The 13,816-nt window shown below is 37.7% G+C and overlaps 1 protein-coding gene across 2 annotated transcripts in view; it reads left to right on the forward strand.

Annotated features, from left to right (window-relative positions):
• The window catches only part of LOC140169829 (ATP-binding cassette sub-family C member 5-like), a 37,169-nt gene extending 25,989 nt beyond the window's left edge, over nt 1-11,180 (forward strand). For both annotated transcript variants that reach the window (XM_072193129.1, XM_072193130.1), the window contains 8 exons: nt 28-214; nt 1,145-1,234; nt 3,632-3,821; nt 4,527-4,686; nt 5,339-5,417; nt 6,451-6,564; nt 7,799-7,963; nt 8,742-11,180. In XM_072193129.1, the coding sequence (XP_072049230.1) occupies nt 28-214; nt 1,145-1,234; nt 3,632-3,821; nt 4,527-4,686; nt 5,339-5,417; nt 6,451-6,564; nt 7,799-7,963; nt 8,742-8,873 (1,117 nt within the window). In that variant the 3' untranslated portion in view covers nt 8,874-11,180. The remainder of the gene's footprint in view (nt 1-27; nt 215-1,144; nt 1,235-3,631; nt 3,822-4,526; nt 4,687-5,338; nt 5,418-6,450; nt 6,565-7,798; nt 7,964-8,741) is intronic.
• Nucleotides 11,181-13,816: the final 2,636 nt, after the last annotated feature.

Consider the following 13,816-nt stretch of genomic DNA (forward strand, 5'->3'; position numbering starts at 1 on the left):
TGTTGCTCTGATTGTGTCACATTTTAGGTTCCATAGACTGCTTGATGAGAACACGGTACCTAAGGTTATGTTTTTCATAGCTAATAGATGGCTGGCTTTTCGATTAGATGTTCTTACTATGCTACTGACAACGACTGTTGCATTGTGTGTTGTGTTTACTCATGGTCATATACCACCAGCATTAGCAGGACTGGCATTGTCATATGCAACATCGGTAAGTGGAGGCGTATGTGTGCGTTGCATAACTAATAGATGGCTGGCTTTTCGATTAGACATCCTTGTGAAAAAATGTAAATGATCAAGAAATTAATGATTGATTGAAATTTGAAATGTTTTGCAAAGTTGCTGTGTAAAATGCTATGCAGTGGTATCAATCATGCATAAATAATCTCCCATTTGAAAAGACTGATGTCAGTGTGCATTCTTACTGATCATATAAGCAATGCGTGTGATCCAATCTTTCATTTTTATTAGTATTTGTAAAATATTTTGAAATATCCCTTGGTGCTTCGACCCTCGGAAGATATTCCTCCATTCCAAAGGCAAAATGTTTAGATTTTTCACAATGCCCTCCAAATAACTGATGCACAAAACAGTTATTAACCTCTAAGTGACACATGCTGACTGCCACTGACTTCAGGTGTGTGGAACATGTTGGGCTATGCAATTTTACACTAATCTGTTTAAAATTGCAACTTTTTAAACCACTCATTCAGTCATTTAAGTCTATATCATTAGAATTTCTTTTTATGTAAATACGATATCATAATTGATGCAATTAAGTACTGAAATGTGACTGTATGTATGATTCAGTTTTCATTCCTAAGCTTTTCATTTTCTATCTTTATGTAGTTTTAAACAAACATATAAGATTTGCTCAGAACTTTTTTGTGAGTCCTGAAAAACAACAACTTGCAATCATGCAACACATTGTGGTAGTAATGGTCTAAAAAAGAATTGCATGCGTCGACAGTGTGGCCTGGCTCAGTCTTGTTCGATCCACACTCGTTGACTAATTTGACCTGACCCCAAAAATCAAATCAGCTGCTGAATCTATGCCAATATCTTAACAGACTTTTCAAGATAGGCCACTGGATGACCCAAATGTCTGATAATCTGCTTCTACCTTTGTTTGTTTCCATAGCTTCTTGGGTTATTCCAGTACACCATCCGATTGACGACAGAAGTAGATGCTCATTTTGCATCAGTAGAAAGAATTGTAGATTATATCAAGGTATGTGTAGACTGTGGCAATAGTTAGATTGCAAAAGAAGTTCTTTAATTTGGACAATATTCCGTATTGAGCTGAGGACAGTTTACTTCAAGCTACATTTTCATTTGTAAATGTGTGCACACTAATGCGTGGCACATATGCTTAATATGTACCTACAATACCAGGGTCCGTCAATATGTAAGGAAAGTTGACCTTTGACACTATATATCGAATATTTTGATAGAATTTCTTTATGATCACATAGAGACTAACTTTTGTCTTCCAAACCATATGTAGGCCTATATATGATACCACATAGTTTATGTAACATCATTAGCACCAAATCACTAAACTACAGACACTGCCAAATCACACAAAACAATGGGTCTTGTAAATTGTAGTGATGGCATGTGCTTAAAAAGCAAGCAGGGAAAGTACATGGTGAATATACATCTCACCAGAAGTATCAAGAATAATGAATGGGCTATTCCATTTAAAATCCACACTACCCTGTGGAATAAACGAGTTTCTAATATAACTAGCGATCACCCGTCTTGCACGGTCAGAGTCTTTCGCGGTTTGTAAATTTTTTTATATTTTGTGAACATGTAAATGTTTTATTTAATGTGATTAGTGGTATGAGAGGAGATTATATATATATATCATTTGGAAATATAATATGTAGTATCCTTTCCATATAAATCAATGACTTGAAATTGCAATTACATCGTGATCGAAGCAAGTCTTCTTGCCACCATATCATATCCACCGTGAGAAGTCTTGCCCCTGTTTGATGCTGGCCGCCCTGATATTTAAGATTTTTATGCATTTACAGTACTTTTTAGCCCATTTTGGACAATTTTGTTGTACTTTTTGGCCATTTTGTACCATTTTCGTCCAAGTTTTAAGTTGTCCCCCACCTTGAAATGTACCTTGCTGCCCCCTGCAAAAGTCCTGGCTACATCACTGAGCGGATGAACACAGTTTTATTCAATTCCCTTTTGGCCCCCTGTGGTATGCTGGCTGACAGATATTTAAGATTTGTATGCACATATACTTATTGTACTTTTTATTTGTTAGCCCATTTTGGATAAATTTGTTGTACTTTTTATTTTTAGCCCATTTGTGACAATTTGCCCCCCCCTGCATGAAATTTGCAGTGTCCCCCCCTCTCTCTCTCTCTGAAAAAGTCCTGGCTACACCACTGTGCAGATGAAACTATTTTATTCACATTTCCTTACACTCTGTTTCATATTATTAAGTTATGATCATACAATGCTGATAACATAGCATTACCACAAAGAGCAGAGTAGTCATATTCATGGTAAATAAAATTCAGTGGTTTGAGAGGCAAATAGGCAATTGCACCATATTATAATTAGCACAATTGAACTATAATACCCTCCTCACTATAATACCCTCCTCACTTTGCTACACCAACAGCCCTTAGGGACGCATCATTAGATTCTCAGGGTGGGGGTATGAAGTTTTTGAAAAAAAAAACTTCACCCACTACTTGAGCAAAAAAAAAACTTTCCCCACCAACACTAAAAAAACACTTTCCCCACCTCACTGTGTATAAATGCATGAAATTAAAAAAAAAAAACTTGCCACCTGGCAAAAAAAAATCGCCACCAAAAGCAATTCACCGACAAAAATTTCTTTCCCCGACCCTAACTTCCTACCCCTCCCCACCGAGTATCAAATGGGGCATCCCTTATAGGTATGAGACGTTCATGATGGCAATCTTGACCTACATGCATAAAGGACATTATGAGATCTTCCAATCTTCCAAAAAGGACATTTCATCCTTTTGAGTAAATGTTGACTTTATTGATGTGTGACTAATTAGGTGTTCATACACAGTCCCTGGTATTATATAATACTGTGTGATTGTATAATAGGTAATTCAATGACCATCCAGACTACAGGCATAGTATCTTCACACCAATGCCAAAACAGAAGGCCAATTTCAGGCTATCAGGCTATGTCAACATTAGTGTATTGTGTTGGCGTGAAAACTTTTAGCATGCAGCTGCGCTGCCACTGCCTTTGCCCTGCCTTTGAAACTAATTAACATAATTTGACACCCTTAACGTAAACAAAAACAAAATTGGACGTTTTATTGGGGTGCGGACAACTTTACTCTACGCAACGCAAAAATCCGTTTTCCGAAATAATGTAAAACGTAGAGGTTTTTAGCCTTACCAATTCGAAAAACTCAGTAATTTATTATAGATAGGCAATTGGGTAACTTCCAATTTATTGGAATTTTATTGAAAAGTTGTTTCTTCACGGTGCTCCATCTTACGCTACTACGGAATTAGGCTGACAAATTCTGATGAAATAATGGACTAACACAGTCTAGACATTACTTTTTAATGCTTTTGATACTCTCTTTTGTGTGTTTATTTTCAGAATTTAACATCAGAAGCACCAGCAAAGGTCAAAGATCATGAACCTCCAGCAGACTGGCCTAAAGAAGGTCGTATAAAGTTTGATAAATTGAAGATGAGATACCGTGATAATCTGCCGTTAGTTTTACAAGGGATTTCGTTTGAAGCAAAACCCAAAGAAAAGATAGGAATTGTTGGGAGAACTGGTTCTGGTGAGTAAAATAAATAGAAGGGCTCCAGTTCAATTCCATCGGATTAAATTTGCTCTTGTCCTTTTGTGTGATTTCATCTGAAAACAGACCAATAGTATGAAGTATTGTGAGGAAGAGGGTACTCACTCCCCTTTGGTGCATGCGATACCGATTCAATTCTCAGCAGCAGCAATTTACTGGGGTATTGACTTGAGGAAAAAAGAAATCTTGAGGGGAAAAAAGGAAGTCTTGCTGGCAACAAGGAATCCAGTTACTACGTACACTGGAATTTCAGTGACTCAACAAGCGGTATGTTATTTATGATGATAAGAAAAGAGGTACCACTAGAATGTATCTCATTTCTTAACATATATAATGAACCACTTATCTTGAATCACTGAAATTTCAGTGAAGTAATTGGATTCCTTGCCCCTATAATATACATAACTTTTGTTACCAGTGTGTATAGTTATTTTTTTGAAATAAATGCAAAATTAGTCAAAAAATTTATCAGGGGGTGTAGTACCACCTTATAAATATAAACACATAATGATATATGTTCCGACGTTGTATTCATATTACGCAGACTTTGGATGTCATTTTTTTCCCATGATGCACTGCATATTTTGGCCTCTCCCTAGCAACCAGTAGAGGTGTACATATTGTGAATTGACCGATTTGATCAAATTATGTTACATAATGCTTCTATATATATATCCTATACAGGCAAATCTTCCTTAGGTGTGAGCCTATTTAGACTGGTGGAGAAAGCAGCAGGTGAAATCAAGATTGATGACATCGATATCAGTTCCATAGGGCTCTATGATCTGCGCTCAAAACTAGCCATAATTCCACAAGATCCTGTGTTGTTCATTGGAACTATTAGGTACGATAATAGGGACCAGGCAGTTGCATAGCCAGTGGGGGTGGGCAGTGTATATACTCACCTGACAAATAATGAAAGAGAAGAGTGCTCCTCTGACAAAAAAGAAAGAGAAAATCAGAAAGGCAAAGGAAAAGAAAAGGGACAAGGAGCCTCTTTCTCACCCAAAGTCACCATGATCATGGGCCAAAATAGTGGAAAATACCAAATATTTGTACCGTCTCTGTATCGAAAAAAGCCTGCTCTAATTATATATTCCACCGATAATATATGACACGATCTGGTCCATGGGGGCCAAAGGAGGCATTTTTGAAAATTGAGTTACTGTAATCATAACATTATACATACAATAGGCTATCATTTACTGAAAACACCAAAGGTCTAGCATACTTGGTTCTTAAGTTATGAAGTTTTTTGATGTCTATTTTCTTATGTATTTTATTGTTTTTTATTCCATATTATTACCTTTATCTCAGTTTCAAATTTGCCACCTTTGGCCCCCATGGACCAGATTGTGTCACATATCAGGTTACAAGGATGCAAATATGATCAAATTTTGAGTAAGTTACAACTAGATGACAATGGCTCTGATCAATTAATGGATATAAATGAAGGATGAATATGATGGTGTGATTTTATATTTTATTATTTGCAGGTACAACTTGGATCCATTTATGCTGCATAATGATGAAGAAATTTGGAGTGCCTTAGAGAAAACATATGTGAAAGATATGGCAAGTTTTCTGTTATTTAAAGATGGTGGTATTTTCTTAGTGTTTTCTGCGTTACAAAGCAGCTATCACCAATCTGAGTGTACAGGTAAATCACAATAATGGACCATCAACAGTACCTTAAAAGGTTTAGTACACAATCATCGGGGTTGGGACTACCAGTTTTTTGTTCATAACATATCACATGATAAAAATAAGAGCTTTCTTCCGAGCCAAATGCGAGGGATGAGGCTTTCAATTGGGCCACACACTAGGCTTTATTAATTGATACATTACTCAACTTATACCAGAAAGTTGAAAATGTAAACTTGTTTTTACTTTAAAAAATGCTTTCCAGGGCATGCGGAGGGGGGCACCGGAGGTATGCAAAAAAAATGCAGATGGTACCAAAGTGCGGCAGCATGATGTTAAAAATGTAAAACCCCAGGATTTCCCATTGTTTTGCCCCCTGTCAGGTCCAAGGCAGTCCCTGGACCCCCAGCCATTGGGCCAGAATCGCCCAGGCATTACCCGATGGTACTAAATCTCGGATATGTCCCCTGATTTTGTAACTTTTCATGTTTGCTGGAAAATATTCAGTTGCAGTAATTTGATAAAGTATGGAAAAAAAGTCTCATCACCTTCAAAGTTTTATCACCTTGGTGACCAATTTTTACTCAAATTAAAAAAATGCTGGTTTTGGGAGTGTCAAGTTACTTGCGGCTCTAATGAAAATTTTACATCACTATGCTGTCTGGCCAGCAACACCAGCGTTGACCAGCAGCAAGCAGTGGTGCGTAGCATCAGCGTTGACCAGCAGCAAGCAGCATTTTGCCAATACATCAATCACATCATCACTTTGCCCAATGTGGCAAATCGCTTGGTAGCATTGCTGCTCGTGACATATGACACATGATACAATTTTTGACTAATGAACAAAAAGCAACAACACTGGTTTTTGGAGTGGCATGCTGCTAAGTGGTATGCCGCTTATGTGGAAAAACAAGATATTGAAGGTAATGTCAAAACTTTTATCTTTATCGTATGTTGTTTTCAGGTAAGCAAGTTAGACAACCAGCTAGAAGCTCCTGTGGTAGAAAATGGTGACAATTTCTCAGTTGGAGAGAGACAGTTACTCTGTATGGCTAGAGCAGTGCTACGTAAAAGCAAGGTATGTTTTACTGAGCCTGACTGATTAATAATATTTGAATTTAAAAGAATCAAAGGATTTAGGGGTAATTTTTGTTTTGTGATTTCTGGTGCTCAGGGTTATAGCTAGGCAAATTTTAGTGCCGGGTGAAATTTATATGAAATGGTAAAAATTTTGATAAGAATTGTTAATTTTTACACTGATTGTTCATTGATTTTGAAACATTTGAGACTAGAGTGCCGGATATTTGGGCTCAAAATTAACTTGAGTGCCGGGTGGAAATTAAGAGTGCCGGCGGGTTCGCCCTCCACCGCCCAGTGTAGCTACAACCCTGCTGATGCTTTAATTTGACCATTTTGGTCAAGAGAACCGTGGCAACTAAGGGAACAACCCAGAAGTATGATGACGTCCTGTCAAGAAAATCACTTTCTTCTGAAAGCTGACCCGTTCGTCTGTCCCTCCCTCCCTCCCTCCCTGTAACATAAGTGTGAATTATTGAAAATTCCAACCTCAATAGATCTTTGATGGCTATTTTAACTATCGTAACAACTCGATAGTTAGCATATTGTATACAAATATTACATGCCTATGAGTGTGATAGTACAAAATATATCATTTGGTCAAATTTTGAAGTCAAAATTTGACCAAATGATATATTTTTACTATTACACGAATATTGGCATGTAATATTTGTTTTATATCATGATATTACATGGTTTCTTTTCATGCCATGTGATAGTAAAAATTATCACACAGCTAAAGTCACTGTATTCATGATATAATACTTACTATCCAATGCTTTTGAAAACATGAAATTGTGACTATTGAGTTTTTACGGTAGTTTTTTACAAACTTAAGGCTTTAAGAATGACCCACATGTTCCATGTTTTGTGGGAATGGCCTACATGTTCCAAGTTTTGTAAGAATGGTCTACATGTTCCAAGTTTTGTGGGAATGGCCCACATGTTCCAAGTTTTGTGGGAATGGCCCACATGTTCCAAGTTGTATGGGAATGGCCCACATGTTCCAAGTTTTGTGGGAATGGCCCACACATTCCAAGTTGTGGGAATGGCCCACATGTTCTAAGTTGTTTGGGATGGTCTACATGTTCCAAGTTTTGGGGGAATGGCCTATATGCTCCACGTTTTGTGAAAATGGCCCACATGTTCCAAATTTTGTGAGAATGGGTCAAAATTGTGTTATAAATGAATAGAGAATTATTTTTGTATCATTATCATGCGTATCTTATTCACAGATTTTAATGTTAGACGAGGCCACAGCTGCAATAGACACAGAGACTGACAGTTTAGTGCAATCAACAATACGAGAGGCTTTCAGTGACTGTACACTGCTGACTATAGCACACAGGCTGCAGACAGTACTAGATTCGGACAAAATTATGGTCATTGATGATGGAAAGGTTTGTTGATAACTAAATTATTCTACTTCAAAAACATCTTTTTTTGTCTCGCCTGAACGAGATAATACAAATTATAAAAATTTGATATTTTTCACATTTTTGATATATAACAGTCCTCGAAGTAAATTTTATAAATCTAATGATATATTCTTAAAGTGTATTGTAGCTTGGAGGAAAAGCCGACTATCAATTGAAAATTTTGACCTTTCATATTGAAGATATGGATTTTTTTCCCAAAAAGACCTAATTTTTTGTGTGTGTTTTTGGGAAAAAAATCCATATTTTCAATACGAAAGGTCAAAATTTGCAATTGATTGTCGGCTTTTCATCCCACCTACATACACTTTAAGGGTTTTCCGTCATCACCCGATTCGACTCGACTATTGCGCCTCTTTTCAACGCGTGCGTACTCCGCGTCGTGCTCGGCGTTGCGTTGCAGACATCGCAGAGAACGATGCGTGTTGTGCGTGTCAATGTTATTTTTGCGCACCGGCGATAACCAGGACCACAAAATAAAGAAAACAATGTTTGCTGAGCGCAAGAAAAGTGGCCGCTTAAATATAACATGTAGGCCTACAAACCAAATTTTGCCAGCGTGCTTCCACTGATAACGGACCTGGACCCCTCCCCCAAAGTATGCTTACGACAGTAGGGTCCAATAGTTAATTGGAATAGCCCAATTCTCTAATGGTTCATTTACCCAACTCTAAGGAGAGTGGAAGGATTACTGTGTGATACAATTTGTATAACTTTCTGTTTTGTTCTCATCTTTCCACAGATTGCAGAATTTGACACCCCGTCCAATCTTCTTGCTGATTCCAGTTCACTTTTTACCATCATGGTAGCTAATATGACAAGGAACAAAGAGCCAGAAGACGTAAGGGACACAGCATTACAGGAAGGTAACTGATAACAGTCACCTGTTTTCGTGCCAAGGAATGGCAGGTTGCAGAATTCGACACCCCATGCAATCTTCTTGCCGATTCCAGTTCACTTTTTAGTATCATGGTAGCTAACAAGGAATAAGGAGCCACAAGGCGCAAGTGACACAGCATCTGTTTTTCGTGGGAGGAATGGCCAATGAGGTCAGGTCACAGCTCAAAGTCTTGTGATGGTGCAAGAGATGTTGCAGCGTTTTCCAAGCAGGGCTGTCACCAGGTATTCCAAGCAGGCCTGTCACAAGGATTTTTTGTTGTAGGTTACTAGACTATGGTGCGGAGGGCCAAGGAATCATCTACCCCTGATTCCTGAAAAATACAGCACCATTTTTTGGAAGGAAAAAAAATATTATCCTGTTTTGCCAAATAATACATTTTATCAATCATCCAGGTGGATCAAATAGTTGTACTAAATTATAATTCTATTCAACTGGACTTCACAGGTCAAGAATACAGAGCCAATTCAAGATCAGTCGGCCTGATGATGCGTCATGAATATGACGTGATACTGCAGCCATCAAAAATAGCAAGTTCAGTTGAATAGAATTATAATTTAGTCACAGACGAGAAAGAAACAGACCGCGTGCAATCAGTCAGTCTCAGCGTCACCCGATAATGAGGGCCAATTGTTCCATGAAATGCGACAGGCGAGACTGCTATGCAATTACCGCGTATTTTCACGGTCTATCGCATTATCGCAAAAGCACACAACGCTCTATCGCGTATACGCGAAGGCACGCAGCGCTGGCGTGATTGTTAGACATGGCACAATCGAACAATCGGCCCTCATGAATATGCGAGAACTCACATCATACAATACAGGGGGACTTTGACTGATTGCATGCGGTCTGTTCCTTTCTCGTCTGTGAATTTAGTACAAACAAATGAAACATAGCTAAATTTTAATCCTTTAGTTAGTTCTAACTAGCAATGAAAGTCAAATTTTAATAGTCTTACAATTTGAGGGAAAATGGGCCCAAAACATGCAATTTGCATAATTTCTGACAATTTCAGTCACAAAATTCAAAGACTTGGTACAAGTCTAAGCATTCAAAATCTGTAGTAGGACTATATGCTATGAGTTTGCTCATGAATTTGATATTTTTATGTTAATTTTGATCATTGGAAAAGATATAAGAAAATGCATGTTTGGCCCATATTTCCAATAATTGGCCAAATATTAAAATGAGAATTTTCTTGCCAGTTAGAACTTTTTAGCTATATTTCGTTTGGCAAAACAGGATAATATTTTTTTAATTCCAAAAATTGAGTGCTGTATTTTTCTGGAATAGAGGGTAGATCATGTGGTTGTATTTATTACTCCTGATTCCAGAAAAATACAGCACTTATTTTTTCGGATTAAAAAATATTATCCTGTTTTACCAAATGAAATGTAGATCTTAATCTTTTAGTTCTAACTGGCAATATAAGCACTGGCATAGCCAGTAGGGTGGTGGTGTGGGGCTCATCGTGGCCATTGGTTCATCTAAGGCTGTCAGTACACAAAGCGTGTTGGTTAAAATAATGGGGTCAACAGCAGACAAATTAGTGTGCACTGCTTATGCAGAGTGAAGAACTTTTTGCCTGCTGAGGTTGCAAAATTGAATGCTATTTTTATGTACCTAAAAGAGTGTAGAAAATGTTTTGAGAATTTTGCCCTCTAACCACCCTTCCACCCCCCACACACACACACACATTCTTGAATGCTGCACTGGACAAAGTTTTAGTGGTCGTAAGTTTGTCATTGTATTTCCTTTCCTGTTGAGTACCATGATCTCAATAGTAACGAAAGCCACAGAGACAACGGACCTTTGTTTTGCTTCGGCCACTAAGCAAAACAAAGGTTCGTTGTCTGTGTGGCAGGTCACATGGGAACAAGTGAACACGGAACAAGGGCACACGCCACATTAAGGGAACAGCCTATGGATACAGGGCCTTACATGGTGTTTCCAGAACATAATTGAAACGATCAGATTTTCCTAAAATCGTAGTTGTAGGGAAAAAAAACAGTATTTGACATTTATACAAAACAGAAAACTTGCCACGGATGTACATTTTATATTAAAAAATAATCATGATCAAGTGCAATTTGATTGTACAAATGTGTGTGTGTGAGTCAAAAGCTGCCATGTGTAAATGAGTACAGTATACTATGTGTAAATTGCCAAATGTTCACAGGGCAGCTAGAACAGCAGTAAATTTTGTAAGTTGAAGTGTCTTTCATAATAGTGTGTGTAAAGTGTAATCTATTTTAAGAAATAAAGAGTATAATCTTTCTATTTTTATAAGAGTATGATCTTATTTATTAAGCATTTTTGTGATAACAGATTTTCCCCTTATTTTGGGGTGTTTAGCATAACTTCAGTTTTTGTACTTGTTACCAAATTATTCAACAGTAAATGTTCATTGTAATATACCATGTGTGATTGAAGCAAGACCAAACATTAGTCCAATATTTAATGCAACAAAAGTGCCTTTTGTCATTTTAGTACTAGAAAGATATTTCATTCAGAAAATATGTCAGAGATATATAAGATGTTAGCGTTTGACATCGACCGTCTGTGCACAACGAACCATGTGTAAAGTTGCAATTTTAAATTTTTTTATATTTTGAAATATCATCGGCTCATGCAATTCCAGTGAATGTTCATTCATGTATGCTGCCAGATCGAGGATCTCTTCGCATGTGATGGAACCGTGCAATGGGTGAATAGGCCCTGTTCCAGATGTTTTCAATTATGCTTTCTCTATGAGAGAATAAAATAATATAATAAATGTATTTCAGCTGGGACTGTCTTTTGAGGAGCAAATGTTGTTTATTATTTTTGTAAATTAAATCAAATACTGGAACTAAAATTTGCAACTCACTTTGCTACGTACGTTGCGTCCGAAAGCATCGGACTTCGTCAGGCATCTGATTGAAGATGTTATGATGACGTCAGATGTTGTGACGTCAGACGGCGAGGAATGTCTCGTAACGCTGGGTCCCATGCGTGTGACAACTGGAAGCGGAGTCCCCCTTTTCTGTTAATGGCGGGCTCCTCCACTCTCTCCCATATGGATTCTCTGACTCCTCGCTCAAACCACTTCTCCTCCTTATCTAGAATAACCGCTTCCTCAGGGTTGAAGATATGTTCAGTTTTCTTGTTGCAGTGGTTGTAAACCGCAGAGTTTTGGGCTTCGCTGGAGCTAGGGCGCCTGTGTTGGTTCAATCGCGCTCGTAGAGATTGTTTTGTCTCGCCTACATAGGAGTCGCCACAGTCCGGGGTGTCATCATAACATCTTCAATCAGATGCCTGACCCAACGTAGCAAAGTGAGTTGCAAATTTTAGTTCCAGTATTTGATTTAATTTACAAAAATAATGTTTTGAACTACTGGATGAATAATCTACACCAAGACATCTGTTGTTTATTTCTAGTATTACTAAACCCTCACCTGTTAAAACTTTCCCTCGTAATAGAAAGAAAACTTATTTTTGTGTTACACTTTGCTTATGAGGCTTTCGAAATGTATTTCTTGTGGTTTGTATTACGGTACATTATTAGGGATATTATAAGAATTCACTTTTTCGATATTCTTATTTCAAATCCTGACAATTTCCCTCATAATACAAAGAACTACACCCTCTGGAGATGAGAGTAGGAGTGTTGCTGGTTCATCACATTACTGATGAAGTCTTCCGTAGGAAGATGAAACGTCTAAAAACGTGAGTAATCAAGTGGATTTGTAAAGCATAATTTACCAATTATTGATATCTAACAATCCTGATGAACTTATTCAAAGAGATAACAGTTTGATGTTTTGCAAAAGTTCATTCTACAAATCATATACTTCGAAAACTTGCTTGATTTATTGTTGCTAATGAGTTATGTACGTTTTACAAAAGTGTTCTTGGTTCAGCCATCTTTATACAACATAACTCAAGTGAATTCTTCTACACACTCGCTATGAAATGATCAATATAATTTTTTGCAAAAGCTCACTACCATTCGGAAGATGCTGTGACCCCGGGGCTGTGACCTACCAAATCGTAACAGTTTAAAATAGTTGCTAATCTTAATTGGTATATTTAACATAATAAGTTTTTCAATTAGATTTTCACGGGCTTTTCAAATTTAAAAATAGGATATGTTGCAACGAGGGTTCAGAAGCAGACAGCCGTAACTTACTATGATCAGCTCTCACAAAATGAGCATACAGCTGGCTCCTTCCTTTGGTCTTCAAAAATCATATTATCCCCAACAATGTCTTTTGTTTTCTATTGAATTTTGTCATGATAATTGGACTGCATTTTCTATAGTGCCCTGGCGACTTTATGCTCATTTTGTGGGAGCAGGTTATTGTGAGTTGAGGCTTTCCGGCTCTCAACCCTCGACAAAATGAATCAGTCGATGCTTTCATTGAATTGATACTTTCCGTTAATGTACGAGACTCCACAAAATCATGTATATAGGCGTACTCAGCTAGCTATTAAAGAGTTCGTATATATGCCTACCTATTGATCTTGTCTATAGAAAATATCACCTGGGCGGGCTTTTCAAAAGGCAAAAGAAGTATTGTGTCAAGTAAGTTTCTTGAAGCTTCTCTTCAGCTGCTACCATGTACCAAGTAATAGACAAGATGGTTAGGCCTCGGCCTCGGTATACTGTGCCCAACGAGTTTTGATTAATTACACCCTACTTACGCGTAGCTATGTCCAAACACAACAGCGCTTTCGAAACAGGTTCCCCAGAGCAAGAGTCCCGGTAAAGTCAGCAAAATATGGCATTTGCCACAAGTTTGAAGAACATAGAACAGTAAAGAATCTAGATTCTCCTCGATCTGGTCGCCCCAGTACAGCAAGAATTCAGGCAAACGTCGCGCGAGTCTGGAAGGTTGTTCGACAAAACCCAGCGTCGACTCTGACTCCCTAAG

This window comes from Amphiura filiformis, chromosome 14, assembly GCF_039555335.1.
Source record: "Amphiura filiformis chromosome 14, Afil_fr2py, whole genome shotgun sequence".
Classification (NCBI taxonomy): Eukaryota; Metazoa; Echinodermata; class Ophiuroidea; order Amphilepidida; family Amphiuridae; genus Amphiura; species Amphiura filiformis.